This window comes from Eptatretus burgeri, chromosome 17 (assembly GCF_056783735.1).
Source record: "Eptatretus burgeri isolate ZD-2024b chromosome 17, Ebu_testis_v1, whole genome shotgun sequence".
NCBI classification, from domain to species: domain Eukaryota; kingdom Metazoa; phylum Chordata; class Myxini; order Myxiniformes; family Myxinidae; genus Eptatretus; species Eptatretus burgeri.
In genome coordinates, this window is record NC_140977.1 from 9773671 (window position 1) to 9790425 (window position 16755).

The 16755-nt window shown below is 45.2% G+C and overlaps 1 protein-coding gene across 4 annotated transcripts in view; it reads right to left on the reverse strand.

Moving 5' to 3' along the window:
- LOC147009268 (aurora/IPL1-related protein kinase 2-like) overlaps positions 1 to 16282 on the reverse strand; it is a 32214-nt gene extending 15932 nt beyond the window's left edge. For 2 of the 4 annotated variants that reach the window (XR_015052840.1, XM_085861963.1), the window contains exons 1-10: positions 16093 to 16282; positions 14413 to 14550; positions 14250 to 14309; positions 7951 to 8091; positions 7493 to 7630; positions 7328 to 7387; positions 5638 to 5690; positions 2583 to 2653; positions 1941 to 1979; positions 1650 to 1701 (exon numbers count right to left, since the gene is read on the reverse strand). Coding sequence is in view for 3 of the 4 variants with exons in the window: in XM_085861963.1 (XP_085718089.1) it covers positions 1650 to 1701; positions 1941 to 1979; positions 2583 to 2653; positions 5638 to 5690; positions 7328 to 7387; positions 7493 to 7630; positions 7951 to 8091; positions 14250 to 14309; positions 14413 to 14550; positions 16093 to 16211 (871 nt within the window). In the remaining variant the exon portion in view is untranslated. The remainder of the gene's footprint in view (positions 1 to 1649; positions 1702 to 1940; positions 1980 to 2582; positions 2654 to 5637; positions 5691 to 7327; positions 7388 to 7492; positions 7631 to 7950; positions 8092 to 14249; positions 14310 to 14412; positions 14551 to 16092) is intronic. The other 2 variants (XM_085861964.1, XM_085861965.1) reach the window with 2 other exon arrangements.
- Positions 16283 to 16755: the final 473 nt, after the last annotated feature.

The window sequence follows — 16755 nt, forward strand, 5'->3', positions numbered from 1 at the left end:
CTCTGTCTCCCTCTCTCGGTCCGGCGCTCGTGGTCCGGCGAGCGGCCTGTTGGTGGAGACGCGGACGGGAGGCGCAGCAGTGCCGGCTGACTGGTGGACCTGCGGGTCCGGACGAGGGGTGCTGGAGAGGGTTCGCCGGCCGCGTGGGAGGCTGGAACCAGGCGCGACCACGCTGACGATCGTGGAAGGGGGGGGGGGGGACTCGACGGCCGCTGAAGGGAGGTCTTTTCCTTTTGTTTTTGAATGAATGTTGAGGCGCCGTCTATGAAGTAAACCTGCTTAAGTGACTGTGCCTGTCCATTGCTAATAATTATAGTCGGTTGTATTGATTTCTTGTCTTGTAAATTGCATCATTACTGCTTTGCTTGTGTTGTGTGTGTAATACGTGCCTACTGAATAAATGTCCTTGTGTGAAATGTATCCAGTTCGTCGTGTCCTCCTTTCACCCCATTGAAATGCCATCTTGCATCGCGGAATAAAGAGTAGTGGGTTTTAAACACCCGTTAAGGAGAATCGGATCCGTCGAGGTCGGCGATAACACTGCTCGGTTCTCATTGTAGTACGGAACGGACCGCTTAAGCGGTTCGTGTCCTAGGCTGACCTGTGGCACGGTGCAGCCCCTCGGTAGGTTACCCACGCGGGTACTTAGGTATATCGACATTCGGCGATTCACCCTATTTCGCGTGGGTAAAATGCGGACTGGGTTGTGGTGAGGTTAAACCCCCACCCGTGACTGGTTCCTGGCGGTAGTTCCAGAGGGTCACGACTGAATTGTCTGTCCGGTGGGTGACGCGGCCGCCATTAGAGGTACGCGGCCGCTCGCACGCCGGCGGGCGCGAATTCGTAACAATATATTAATCTTCTTCTTCTACTTCTTAACTTGATCGTTGTTCATATACCATGTCCCCGAGTAGGAAGTCTTGTGCTCAAAACATGTAAGATTGGCTCGAGAATTTCAGGAACCGGTTGGTTTGGCCTGACATGATTGGAGTTGGTAAAGCAGCAGTAGTTTGTGATTTGTTTGGGGGAGTGGGGGGTTGTGGAGGGGAGGGGGGAGGGTCAGCTCAGTGATAACTTGCCACCTTTTCATGAAAGACATCATGGGATGTTTAACGTCTCCAACATAATGCGATTGCAAAGGACACCGAGCACAAGGTTCATCTGAGGGACTGCATACTTGTGACCAAACGTGCTACCTGCGAAGCACCAATGTGATTTGGTGAAACGTGCAAGGAACCACGAGGAAATGGTGAAGCTGACGTTTCTGGCATCAAATCTTCGTTGGACCATCAAATCACATCTCAGTAGGTGTATGTTAAATATCCCACGGTGTCCTTCGCTAACAATAGGTGAGCTATGACCGGCATCCTGAACAAATCCCAAATTTGGCCTTCAATGATGGGAAGGCAATGGAAAACCAGCCAGTATAACCCTTGCTCAGGAAGCAGCTTTGGCAGCACCGACGTTGTGAGAGAATATAAAGAGACGGATCCAAATGGGTGCTTGCAAACTTGAACTATAGGTTTGATCAAGTTTAAGGAAAGTCAATAGTTTAGTGATGAGAGAGATATTCATGGCACAGAAAAAAAAAACATTTTGTAACTTGTTTTGTTTCAACTGCAATTACATTGAGTGAAATCCACACTTACTCGGTTGAAGATATTGATGTTGATCGCGATACCGTTTCAAATCTGTTTCAAACTACAAAAAGGGACAATAAAAGAAAAATTACACAAATTCATTCTGTAACCTGGACAAAGGTAAACTTACCCGATAGCTCGAACCACAAAATTGTAACACACGGAGAGAGACTCACAGCATCGGGGGAAATAAACAAGGATGCATCACAGGCAAAAGTTCCATCAGGACAGTTCAAAGGTAAATTAAACTGTTGGTTCAGCAGTCAAAACACAGTAATCTCCACATACACACAAACTTACCTCATCTATAGCCTTGAAAAAAATTTCCCTCGTGAAATTCTGAAGGAGAGAACAAAAGTTCACGTTACAACATTGGAGTTATAATGTGGGAAAACAATGAAAATATATGATATGGGTGTCTCGTGATAGACGAGGATTACAACAATTTATACAGAAGTCTACATCGGAGCGAAATGACAGAAAGCAACAATGTTACGGAGACCGAGGATGAAAAATGGGGAGTAGGTACGCTATTGCTTCGACACACCACAAGTAAATCCAGTCGAATGACAAGAATTGTTTAGAGGAAGAAAAAAAATTTTAAGTATAAGGAATGATGGAGGAGAGGGGGTTGGGAGTGGGGGGGGGAGGTGTGGGTATGTGAAAAGAGTCCGAGGTCAGTGATGGACATAAAGATGAGAATTGAGGGGTGGAGGAGGAATGGGGGTAGGGGGGGGGGATAATGATTTTAATTAAGAAGCCCCTAAACTTATCCACCAGATGTTTTTACCCATTATATCTGGTGAGATTTCTGACACAGCCATCATGTTACAAATTACCCTTTATTTATGAATTGTAATTACATATATTCATGAAGTGGACTCATACATTTTTATCCCACGGTAGTAAATCCGGTAATTTCTTGATATCCCGCGGTAGTACCTTGATGCCCGAGTAATCCTCAGAGTTCTCGTCGTCAGCATCACTGTCAGGGCCAATATTTACCCAAGAACCTGGAGAGATGAAGCAAACTCAAGGTAAAACAGATATTATAACGGAAAAATATTGTTACGAATTCTCGCCTGCCGGCGTGCGAACGACCGCGTTTAGCCGCTTCGCCCACCGAACAAGGAATTCAGTCGTGACTTTCCGGAACAACGCCGAAAACCAGTCACGGGTGTGCTCCAAGCACACCACAACATTGTCTGCACTCTACCAGCGCTACAGGGTCCGATCGCCAAATAATCGATTTACCTAATTATTCGCGCGGGTAGATTACCGAGAGATTGCACCTCAGCGAGGCCTGCTTGGACACGAGCCGCTTAAGCAGCTCGCTCCGTTTTGGGATAACCGAGCGGGGTATTATCACGAGGCATCGCTGGACCCGATTCTATTATCGGCTATTGAAAAGCCCGCTATTATTCCGAAATGCAATACGGCAGTTCAATGGAGGGAAAAATGACACGACGAACAGGTCAACATTCAAACAAGCACATTTATTCAAACACGTATGCAGTCAGGTATTCATGCAGGCACGTATACAAGCATGCACACATGCAATTATACAGCCAACAAAAACAATGCAAAGGAACTACGACTGTTTATTTATTATGTACAGTCACTTATCACAGTTCTACTTAACGGACTTGGTGCCACAACTTTCATACAAAGAAAATCAAGGAAAAACCCCCTCAAAGACAAGGGGGTAGACTGGACCCCTTGGGGTCTTCATACCACGGAGCTGTGTAGACCGCAGAGGCTCCGCGAGACCGGGCTCGCTACCTTCACCTCGCTGGGGCGACCAGCGCCGTCCCATCTCCACGACCCACGGTAAGGCACGACTCGGAGAGCAGCCACGACCTCCAGACCTCCAGACAGAGACCTCGACCCTCTCGACCTCCAAAAAGACGCCCTTCTCCTCAGCTCCAAAAAAAGACCTCGAGAGAGACTCCCAACAACCGACAGACCTTCTCCTCAGCTCGTCCTTTATACCCACGCGTGCATCGCCCTCCCTACTTCCAGCACACGCGGGAAACTTCCAGAAGTTTGGGGTTGTTGTGGCCAAGGGAGTGTGGCGCCAGGACCGTTATCCGCCCAAAATCAGGCCCTTCCTTCACATCAACTTTGAACCCTGGCCCGATTCACCCTCCCCCGTCCCGGCGCATGGGAAAGCAAGAAAAAATGGGGAGGGGAAATCCCAGCATTATCGGAACTTCTCTCCTCGGCGCTGTGGTTCTGCCCGCACTCCGTGGGGGCAACGGGTTTTCCTAACATTGCCTTTGTTTCCTTTCTTGATGAGTATCCGTGGTGTAGATGTTATCCGATGTGGAGAGGGTTGTGGTGTGGTTGTTGAGGTAATGGTGTGGTCGTTGAAATGCGGTTGTGGAGAAGTTGGTTGTGGTTGTTGTTGTGGAGAAGGTGAGGCTGGCGTTTGTGGTGGTCGTGAGGGTGGTGTGGTTGGGCGGATGACGAGAAGGTGGTGGTGGGGATCGTGGTTGGTGGCGCTTTGTGGTGGTAGTAATGGCGGTTGGTCCAAAATAATGATAGTAAAACAAAAACACTATCTCAAAGATCACAGCCCTGATCACACGAATAAATTCCATTAGACAACGGTGGGGAAATCTATCTGAACACAGACTTATCGGCATAACTGAACGAAGGACCTATATGGTGCTCTGCGAATTTCCACAGCCGTAACAATATCAATGGACAGCACACCGTTGTGTTCAGATACATGTGCGTGTGGATTGTGGAAATTAGATGTCAGTTTCATCAATTAGTTATGTTCCTCTTTTTCTTCTTCTTCACCAGCCAGTTGTTCATTTTCCATGTCCCTGAGTGAGAGGTATAATGCTCAGAGCATGTAAGATTGGCCCGAGCCTTTTAGGAACCGGTTGGCTCGGCCCGGACATGATTGGAGTTGGTGAAGGCAAGAATCTGTAATTCGTTCCAAGTGTCAGCAACACCTTGCCAACTCCTCATGAAAGACATCCAGGGAGGTTTCATGTCTCCAAAATAATGTCATCAGATGTGACACCCAGCACGAGGTTCATCAGAGGGACAACACACTTGTGACCAAATGGCCTACCTGCAGGGCAATTTGGTTTGATTAATTATGGATGGAATCGCCGAGAAGGACATTGATCGAGCGATGCTGTCCACCGTGAGAAGTGAGGAGAAGCTGATGACGTTTCTGGCATCAAATCTTTATCGAACCAAAAATAAAACTGCACCGATGAACCTCGTGACGGGTGTTCCGTCTGATAGTATTAGTTGAAATAAACTTTGGAGGAAGGTTGTGGTTAAGTTTCATCAGAATTGTGTGTGTAGTTATTGAGAAAAAAAAAGCAAATATCTATTTTGGGGGACAACCCCCTATAGACCCCTTTCAAGCTCGATTTTTTTTTTTTATTGCTGTGAACTAACTTTGGTACATGACGGGTGATGAAGGTTTTAATCAAGTTTCACCAAAACTGTGTATCTTATTCCAGAGGGAAAACCAAATACCGATTGGACGTGGGGGGGGGGGGGTCAAACTGGACCCATTTTGACCATTTTGAAGCTTGGTCACGATGCCATCAGCAGTTTCGCAGAAGAAGTTGCAAGTGTTTCCGGACTAACTGATTGACTGACGACGCGCAATCATATAAACTCCCCGGAACGACATTCCGGGTGAGCTAAAAATTGGAAACTGTGTACCTGCTGTTGTTGTTTTTTTTACTTATTTATTTGTGAGTCTCTTCCTTATTAGTTTTTTTAAATGAAACCGTCATCATGTGCATTAGTGTTCATGACATTTTAAAATTTCCTGAATGAATCACGAACCGTCGGGAACCTATCCCACTTTTTCCCACTGAAACAATGCCCAGACATTCACGGCATCTTTCAGGAATTAAATATATCCCCCCACAAATGTAGGGGTCTTACTGTTCATGTAAAATAGTTGTAACCAAGATAACTAATATATTTGAAGAAAAGATTCATTTACAAAACTCACCAGTAAGCGGGCCTTTCTTCAAATGTACTTTTGTCATGAGAGGCACAACACACCTGTAAAAAAAAAAGTAGAAAGATTTTGCAAAACTCAAGTTTAAAAAAGTCACAAACAAGAAACGATGTCGGAATAAAAATGCAATTGGGACGCTGAGAATCAGACCGCATCAGTGCTGTGTGAGTTTTCCACATTCAGACAGAAAAAAAAAACACGCAACACGACTGACACCCTCATCGGTATCTTCACAAACAATTCACAATGAAGCTAAGAAATGTCACGTGGTGAAGAGCGTGTGAAAATCACCAAAACAACACTTTCCTTTCCTAGCCTAGGAAAGCCCGGGTTCGAACCCCGACATCCCAGTGTTTCACAGAGAGGGCGATTCATCAATGTGTGTGTGCTGTGCTTCGTATGGCCGTGAAATGGACATCCCGTCTGCTGGCATTGTTCGATGGACGTTAAAGATCCAACAATGTCCAACACGAAAAGTAGGCAAGCTATCGCAGGCTCCCTGAATAAATTCCAAATTCCATGTTTTTTGTTGGAAATCACTTATAACATGTCGAAATTCAGGAATATATCCCCCCCACAAATGTAGGGGTCTTACTGTTCATGTAAAATAGTTGTAACCAAGATAACTAATATATTTGAAGAAAAGATTCATGACGGTACATGAAATATAATTCATGATTGATTCATGACCATGATTCATGAAATATAATTCATGATTCATGACCCCCAAAAAATCGAAATTTTGTTGAAAAAAAAAGTTGCAAATTTTTTTTTTGGAGGGGGGGGGTTGGAAATCACTTAAAACATGTAGAAATATGCAAAAAAAAAATTCTTTTTTGGGGGGGGGTTGGAAATCACTTAAAACATGTAGAAATTCAAAAAAAAAATTACATTTTTTTTCGAAATGGCCGCCATAGCGGCCATATTGGATTTTGGACCAAGTCCGAAATCTAATGCCATGATGCTTGGACCATACCTAATCCCCCACCAAGTTTCGTCGAAATCCATCGAGGAGTTTTTTCCGTAATACTGTTCACAAACAAACAAACAAACAAACAAACAAACAGAAAGGGGTGAAAACAGTAACCACCGATCTTCGATGGCGGAGGTTAAAGAAGGGCACTCAGTGGAGTGCACACCTCCACCACGACATGCCTGATCCACGAGAACCTATCAGACTCAATACATTTTTGAAATATCATTTTGCATGTCATTTTTGGCCCCATCTCCCAAAGTGAGGAAGCACTTTAAAAATTCCAGTAGTCGGATCTGGATCCGGATTTTAACCAAAATCTAATTAGTTCGTCCGTGTCACACACCGAAACTGTCCACAACTTTTATACGGATCCATCCATAACTTTTTGAGATATCCTGCACACAGACAGACAAACAGACAAGCAAACAGACAGATAGATGTGAAAACATCACCTCCTTCACCTTCAGTGGTGGAGGTAATAAACAGAATGCTCATAGCCCGTGAAGTGTCGCCGCCGTGAGCAAGGCTTTTTTGGGGTTCATGTTATTGGACGCTCTCATTTTCAAATGGTAAAGAAAATAATCATGGATCAAAATGTGATCGACGTGCGAAAGGGTTCGTGAACATTTCTTTGAAGGAAGACCCTTTGTATTGTTCGCACAATTCTTGACACGACGTCCGGAGAAGAGATTTTCTCTCACTCACCTGGTTTTTGAAACTTCACCACAACGTTTCTTCTTGTTTTTAGTTCTCCTGAACATGTTCCTAAGTTGAAAAAGATTGAAAAGTCAATTTCTTGTACATTATCTGAGGTCGATAAATCCACAAACAAGTTTTAAAAAGTGTAGAGTTGGAAATATAATTATTTACTTGAAACGCTTCCACAGAGAGGTTTTCTTCTTCTTTGGTGCAGGAGGTGGTGGAGACTGGTTCACAACATCTTGAGAACCAAGAGACTCTTTCAGCCAAACACCTTGAGGACCTGATGATAGGTACATCTTTGCTTTCCTGGAAAAGAACAGTCTTCTTAAATACACAACTTAGAACAAATGTACTTATTCGATATCATATACACTCTCCATTTCAACAAATCTTTCCTTTCAATAACTAACCCCTCCCCCATCCACCCACCCCCAGCAAACACCACATTAAAAAAATATATTAGGAATATCACATTTCTATATCAATATATGCCTGGTGTTGACTCAGTGGTTCGGATGGCAGGCTGGGGATCCAAGGATCCTGAGTTCTAATACCACTCGGCTGTTGAATTAATACCAGGTGGGGTGAACTCTGCCTCATGTCGAGGGAGACGTAAAATTATTTACTTCACATGCCTCCACAGAGAAGTTTTCTTTATCGTTGGCAGAGGAGGTGGTGGAGACTCCTCCCACCAAACATATTCCGAACCTGGAGACTGGTTCAGCCCAACACCTTGAGAACAGGAAGACTCGTTCATCTTTGCTTTCCTGGAAAAGAAGTTTTCTCAAATTCACAACTTAGAACAAATGTGATAAACCGGATGTCATGTACTTTAGACCCTTTAAACTCCCATACGACCCCTTAGCCCCAAAATGAGATTGGAACATACCCTTTAGAATGCATATACAGATCTCTGTGATCCTTCAGACCTGTACACCATTCAAACACATGCTACAAACCATCAAAAGAGTCTTCTTGCAATGTACAGATGATACTTTTTCCAGCAAGTAATGCACAGACTCCACTCACCCGGAGGGTGCGTACTACATCAGTGAACGTTTAAATGCTGGAACGACGTGCAAAGAATCAGCACGCAATCAGCACGGTGGGAGGAGGGAGAGGAAGGGGTGGGGTGGGAGGATGGAGGGGAAGGGGTGGGGTGAGAGGATGGAGGGGAAGGGGTGGGGTGAGAGGATGGATGGAGGGTGTGGGAGTAAAAAAAAAAACTGTGGGGTACATGAGCTGTTGGGTACTAAAAGATGGCAGCGATGTTGAAAAAAAAACAAACAAAAAAACAAACAAATAAAACGGCCCAGCTCCTCCTTTAAGAAAAAAAAATCTGATCAACTGGTGTTTGTTTATTATTTATTTATTCTGAGCTGTAAAATCTTATGAGACAATTCCCCACAATTGCCAGTCTCTCCCTCCCCTACCCCCAACTCAAAGGTGTGAAGAAATGGCCGGCACTGAACACAAATGTAGTTGTGACTGTGAACTTGTCTGAAAAGAGATTGACGAGTGATTGGTTTGTTGATATACGGATGATGCTTGATTAATAAATGATAAGCAATAAGCATGTCCACCAGTCAATAAGGATGGTGTTAGTTTCACGGTTAAGGTGGCTGGCTTAAGATCTTAGGGTCTTGTGTTCAAGGCCGTCATGCCGTTACATAACACCAGATGGGTTGCCTCCAAGGTCGGCAAAATGAGTAACAGGTTACTATTAACAGGGGCACTGCATCAGTGGCACGGCTACGCTTCCAGATAATGATGCAACCAGCATCCACAGGCTGCATACAAAGCAAACGTTCACAAGTTTGCACATGGCCTACATATGAAGATTTGAAGTGTTTGTACGAGGTAACCTTCATCCCCCACCATCGTGGCCGATTCACATTTCATCTACCCATCATGAACAAAGAAAAAACTTCAAAGAAACATATCATGGCATGGGTTGAGAGGTACACATCCATAGAGATTAAACGTGATAACGTAATGCCGTCTCGGACGCAACATAATGACGTCAGAGTGAAAAATAATGATGTCACAGTGAAGACAGCGCGACAGGAAGAGAGATGGAGGACGGAGTAATCCAGATACTTTAATATACATGATATTGTTGTGGGCCGGGGGTCGGTGGCGAGGAACGGCTGCCAGGTGGAGCAGTAGATCCGTCCCCCACCGAACACCCGGAATTTAGGTCGCGACTCTCGGACAACTCCGAAGGTCACGGGTCACTTAAGGACCGTGCTCGCCAATTCTCTGACGGCGTGGGGGTAGGGTTAACAGCCAAATTTCAATATACCCAAGTAACCATGTCGTCAAATTACCGGGGAAGTCACACCCTCGACGAGCTCTGTTGAACCGGGTCGCTCTAGCGACCTCGGTCTGGTGTAACCGAGCGGAATTACCAAAGTCCGTCGGTCAAAACAACAACTTACAGCCCAATCGGCTTCTGGTTCTCAAGCACGAACCGTGCTGGGTCAATGGAAGAAAACACGGGCAACGAACTGGAACATTTCTCAAGAGGGTTTATTTATAAGGGAGGAAGATACAGAGCAAACTTAATCACAAATATAATGCAATGTACAACACTTAAGCAATTTTACTTAAAGACAGGGCCCACTCAGACACACACACATACACACACACAAACACACACACACACACACACACACACACACACACACACACACACAAACACACACACACACACACACACACACACACACACACACACACACACACACAAAATAAATGGACCCCGTCGGGTGTTTATTCGGTCCTCCAGCCGAGGAGGATAGCTCAGCTGGGGGAACAGAGCCTGGCCGGGTACCTTTCCACCTCGTGCGATCACACCGGACTCCAACCCACCACGGTAGGACTCGAACCCACGACCCGAAATCCACGAGCCCACGATCCTGGCTGCTCGACCACCACCACCACCACGAGGAGCCCCGCAAAAGACCGCAGACCACGATCGCAGACGACCACGACGACAGACCAAAAGCAATGGCCACGATGACCGCTCTACTCTCCTTCTTCTCCGGCCACTCGCCTCCGGATTGGTCGGGGGCGAATATCCCATCTGGCTGGGCAGGGCCACCCTGAGGTAACTAGTCTCCAGATTGGTCGGGGGCTTCCGAGGTACTTCTATCCCTCATTGCTTGCGAGGCACACCCATCTCGCTGGGAGGAGTCAATCTCACCCCGCCTATGCCCGTGGCCCCGAACACGTGCATAATGGCGATGATGGAGCGAAGGGGAGATTTAATGTAAAAAACCTGACTATAAAGAAACCCGCAGCACACACATGAAATTCCCATTAGACATAGGGGACGGGAGCCTAACTATAAACACATACTTATTGAAATAACTGAACTGCGGGGACTGCTGTCTGTTTGTGTGCAAATGGCTGCCAGATTCGTAACAATATAACATTGATGAACCCCAGGTAGACTCAAGCCACAGCGGGTTCTTCGCCATTTTGCAAAACTGCAATTGATGTTTAAAAATACCCATTCTCTACTTATCATGGAGTACGGTAATCCTCCATCGAGGGATGATCCGGGAAACAAAATGGCCACACATTCAAACGTGTACACAATGATGCACTCAAACTACGATATAGTGACGTCCAAGGCATCTAAAAGCCATAACTTTTATTCTCGAGCGTTTTCTGAACCATCAAGACTTAAAAAGATGCCGAAATACATGGTTGAAGTTCCACAACGAGAGACCACTAAAAGCCAGTTTGTACTTCTCGGCCTTGTGGTTCTTCTTCCCCTTTCAAAACAATGTAAAACTCTAACCCGACCTTCCTCAACAACTGCTGGATCCATGATGGTGATTCCAACACGAGGGAATTGCTTTTACTCTGAGCTGGTGCACACAACCAAAAAAATCAAAAATATAAAAATCATTAATCCCTTGATTAGGAAAATAAATTGACCGTAAATGTGGACTTCACCAAACCAGGCCAGCATTGTGGGAGGGGGGAAATGGACACTGGACAGAACCATTCCAAAAGCGATAGTTATTGGTTCACGAAAAAAATAAGTGACCACTATATTCGTCATTGTTGTGTGTCTGTCTGTCTGTATGTCTGTCTGTTGGGTAGTCGATCCAGTCGGAAAAAAAAAAAAATTTCAAATTTTTTTTTTTGAAATTTGTTCTATTCTACCCTTATTATCAGTATTTCCATCGATATGTTTGTCTGTCCCTCTATTCGGTCCAGTGCTCCGTTAACACAATGGCGATTTCGATGAAACTTGGTTGGTAGGTTCATACCATGACCGAGTTGTGTGCAAATGAAAACCGTTGCTCTGGACACCACCGTTGCCTCGCAACGGGACTTTGAAATTTTTGAAAAATCATAAAAAATTAATTTTTTCGAAAATCAAAAATCTGGCCATGAGTGACTGTGAGCAGTACATTCAGCCATATTGTCAAAAATTTCCAGCCGGATCCTATGAAAACTGTCGGAGAAGATAGACTTTGAATGAACCCTGGTCGAAAACAATTAAAAAACGAAGTTCGCTATATCTCAGAGACTATGAGTCAGATATACATGAAACTGGTATGGTAGGTTCATGGTATGTCCTAGTTATGTGCGAGAAAGAACCGTTGCTATGGACCCCTCCGTTGTCTAGCAACGGCCGAAAAACCTCTAAATGTGGGGGTATTTTAACTAAAAAACAATCTGCAGCATTAACCCTTGAAGCTAGAATCATGAATTTTCTTGTGCTTAATCCTCAGGTCATTCCCCATCGAACGGGCCCATCGTGTCAGGTTCTATTGGGTAGTCGACTACCCATGTCCACCTACCGGCTTGTATGTCTGTCTGTCTGTCCCGAGAATAGCTCCGTGGGTTTTGATCCGATCCTGATAAAATTTTGGTGGGAGGTTTATATCATGATCTAGTTGTATTTTCCTGAGAATGGGCATGGTGCGCCCATTATGGGCGGAGCCACGCCCAAAAAACGTGTTTTTAGGGGGTAGCCGATTTCAATTTGCATCTTCTCCTCGGGGTTTTGTCGAATCTGGCAGGGGTTTCGGTATTTGGTTATCCCAATGGCACCTGCATAGCCCCACGGAGCTTGATTTTTCATTTTCATCCCAAGGTCAAAGTCACAAGGTCACGAACTTAGAAAATTGCGAATTTTGACGTAAAAATTGATCTTCTCCGAGGGGTTTGTCGAATCTGGCAGGGTTTCGATATTTGGTTAGCCCAATGGCACCTGCATAGGCCCACAGAGCTCGATTTTTCATTTTTGTCCCAAGCTCAAGGTCACAAGGTCACGAACTTAGAAAATTTCGAATTTTGACATAAAAATCATATGACCGCCCAAACTTTGAGAGCGAGGATGACAATATTTTTTATGCATAATCTTGAGGTCATTCCCCACCTAAATTCTTGAAACCATTTTGCTCTATCTCGAGCACCTTGTCCGTGGCGCCCCCTTCAAGTTTATTTTTACGCTGATTTCATCAAAGTATGGATAATCCGAGGAGTGCGAATTGCCATATAGCCTATATGACGTCATATTGTTCCTGGAATGTTCCAGAGGAAGTTTTTCACCAAAGGTCATAATCCTTGACCTTTGACCTTTAAAGTTCACAAAGGTCAAATTTTCAAAGTTGTGGGAATCGAACCGGGTTTTCAACCTTCTTCCATGAACTAACTCCATTAAGCTATAGCTCCTCCTCCTCTTCTTCTTCTTTCAGCTGCTCCCGTTAGGGGTCGCCACAGCGGATCAGCCGTATGATGCGCATAGTGATTTGGCACATGTTTTACGCCGGATGCCCTTCCTGACGCAACCCTGGTCGCCTCTTACCACACAGGGATATGGTACACCTATTTTAACCGGGGTATACACCGGCCCAGTACACTGGTACTCATTTCGTCGACCTCGGAAGGATGACAGGCTGAGTCAACCCCCTGGTGTATTAATTCAGTGGCCCAACGGGGCTTGAACTCAGGACCTTTTGGATCCCAAGCCGCTGCCCTAACCACTGCGCCAACACCAGGCTCCAACCTATAGCACCTATCCCTTTTCCTTATTTTAATGTCCACAACATTGTTTTGTGACCTTTAAAGGTTATGCAAAGGCCAAATTTTGAAAGTTGTTGAACGAAACCGGGTTTTCAACATTTTGCAGCTAATAACCTGTCACCCGTACCACATCATGTTGATCATTTTTATAACTTGGTCAAACATTATCACATTGTCTCATCCTTGACTTCTGAAACAATCTGCATCATCAAATTCCGCTCGTGAACCATCGTCGTCTTCAGACATGTCCAAACCATCACCCAAATCAACAGAAACTAGTATGAACACAATTTAAACAGAAGAGCACTCAGTAGAGTGCATACCTCCACCACATCATACCTGATCCATGAGAACATATCGGACTCAATACATTTTTGAAATATCATTTTGCATGTCATTTTTGGCCCCATCTCTCAATGTGAAGAAGCAGTTTAAAAATTCCAGTAGTCCGATCCGGATCCGGATTTTCACCAAAATCTAATCAGTTCGTCCGTGTCACACAACGAAACTGTCCACAACTTTTATACAGATCAGTCCATAACTTTTTGAGATATCCTGCACACAGACAAGCAAACAGACAGAAAGATGTGAAAACATAACCTCCTTCACCTTCAGTGGTGGAGGTAATAAACAGAATGCTCATAGCCCATGAAGTGTCGCCGCCGTGAGCCGTGAGTTAGGTTTTTGGGGTCCATGTTATTGGACGCTCTCATTCATATATTGTTTGGTTAAATGGTAAAGAAAATAATTATGGACCAAAATGTGATCGACGTGCGAAAGGGTTCGTGAACATTTCTTTGAAGGAAGACCCTTTGTATTGTTCGCACAATTCTTGACACGACGTCCGGAGAAGAGATTTTCTCTCACTCACCTGGTTGATGAAACTTCACCACAACGTTTCTTCTTGTTTTTAGTTCTCCTGAACATGTTCCTAAGTTGAAAAAGATTGAAAAGTCAATTTCTTGTACATTATCTGAGGTCGATAAATCCACAAACAAGTTTTAAAAAGTAGAGTTGGAAATATAATTATTTACTTGAAACGCTTCCACAGAGAGGTTTTCTTCTTCTTTGGTGCAGGAGGTGGTGGAGACTGGTTCACAACATCTTGAGAACCAAGAGACTCATTCAGCCAAACACCTTGAGGACCTGATGATAGGTACATCTCTGCTTTCCTGGAAAAGAACAGTCTTCTTAAATACACAACTTAGAACAAATGTACTTACTCGATATCATATACACTCTCCATTTCAACAAATCTTTCCTTTCAATAACTAACCCTACAATGTAACCCCCTCCCCCATCCACCCACCCCCAGCAAACACCACATTAAAAAAATATATTAGGAATATCACATTTCAATATCAATATATGCCTGGTGTTGACTCAGTGGTTCGGATGGCAGACTGGGGATCCAAGGATCCTGAGTTCAAATACCACTCGGCTGTTGAATTAATACCAGGTGGGGTGAACTCTGCCTGTCATCCTTCCGAGGTCGGCAAAATGAGTGCCATCTTGCTGGTATCCTGTGTCAGAGTGGCGACCCGTCCAGGATTGTGTCCAATAGCCAAGGAGACTGCTTAGGCAGCACCAATGCTGTGCTCAGAGCATGGTCCACACGGATGGATGGAATATCAATATCAATAAAAAAAAAAAAACACTCAACACGACCCAGCCCTACTTTGGGGTGGTTTCTGTTTGGGTTAACTCTCGAGCCTTCTCTTCGGAGTGATCAGGTAAGTTGCATTAACGTGTTTGTACAATCACGTGTGGCGTTGAGGACGAGCTCGTGTGGTGCAGAGGGCGTGTACCGTGAGGGTGTGCGTGTGTTGTGCGGAGGGCATATGCCACGAGGGTGTGCACGTGTGGCGTGGAGGACGTGCGCGTGAAGGACGTGTGCGTGTGGGGCGGAGGGCGTGTGGCGTGTGGGGCGGAGGGCGTGTGGCGTGTGGGGCGGAGGGCATGTGGCGTGGAGGACGTGTGGGGCGGAGAACATGCGCGTGTGGCATGGAGGACCTGCGTGTGAAGGACGTGCACGAGTAGGGCGGAGGGCGTGTGGGGCGGAGGGCGTGTGGGGCGGAGGGCATGTGGGGCGGAGGGCGTGTGGTGCATGCTCGTGTGGAGCGGAGGGCGTGTGGCGTGGAGGGCATGCTCGTGTGGCACGGAGGGCGTGTGTGTGTGACATGGAGGGTGTGTGCGTGCGGTGCGGAGTGTGTGTGCCGCGAGGGTGTGCGCGTGTGGCACGGAGGGTGTGTTGTGGAGGGCGTGTACGTGTGGTACGGAGGGTGTGCGCGTGTGACACGGAGGGTGTGCGTGTGCGACACGGAGGGTGTGTGCATGTGACACGGAGGGTGTGTGCATGTGACACGGACGGTGTGCGCGTGTGATACGGATGGTGTGCGCGTGTGACACGGACGGTGTGCGCGTCATGTTGATGAATTCATGTTTATTGACACATTACAGGTGAATACATTTGAGGAACATCCCTCATCCAAACACAGATCAACGTATTTTATGTTAGATTGAAGTAAAAATGTGAAGGAGGATAATTCCCTGTCCCCCCCCCCCCCGAACCTCATCGACCCGCATGGACCACACGGAGAATGTATCATTCCACAGAATCGAGGAAGAAGAGTAAAATGGCTAATTATGGCTAAAACTCGACATGAAAAGATAAAATTCATCGAATGTTGGGAAATGAACACGACGTGACAAACCTTCCTTCCATTGTATTCACGTAGACACGATTTTTGCTCATCGCATCCAGTACTGCATATGAAGTACAGGAGAAAGAGCAAGCACGAACACACTTCATGATGTCTGACATCGAACGCATCAACTCAACGCATTGTGACGTCACAGATCGGCTGGAGTAACACTGCGTGCAGTGTACAAGGCTTCAGCGTGTAGAACTTACTTAATAATGAGTTTAACTTACAAAAATAAAAAATGTTGAATAAATATTCAACACCATTCTCTGTTTCACCTTTCATTCGAATGGTTACGAATTCGTTTGTTACCAGAAGTGCTCTGAACTAATACACCGCTTTATTAATTAACGTTGATGCAGTATTATTACGTCATGCGGTACGATTTATTATGAACGTGACGTTATAGTTGTGATTAAAACGATATTATTAAAAAAAAAAACGTAAGGGAGTTAGTTACGCCTTGTCCGCAGTTATGAGAAATTGTTTCTGAAATAATACAGTTTCTCATTGAGTTATGAAGAATTTATACACCGCTTTAATCCGCTAACTCTGACGTCATGAGAAAGGGGTTGGTTTGTCACGATGAAAGTTACGACGATTATTATAATCAACGTTACGTTATTATTATTATTAATATTACGAAAATGATAGTTATATCCTGAAAAAATG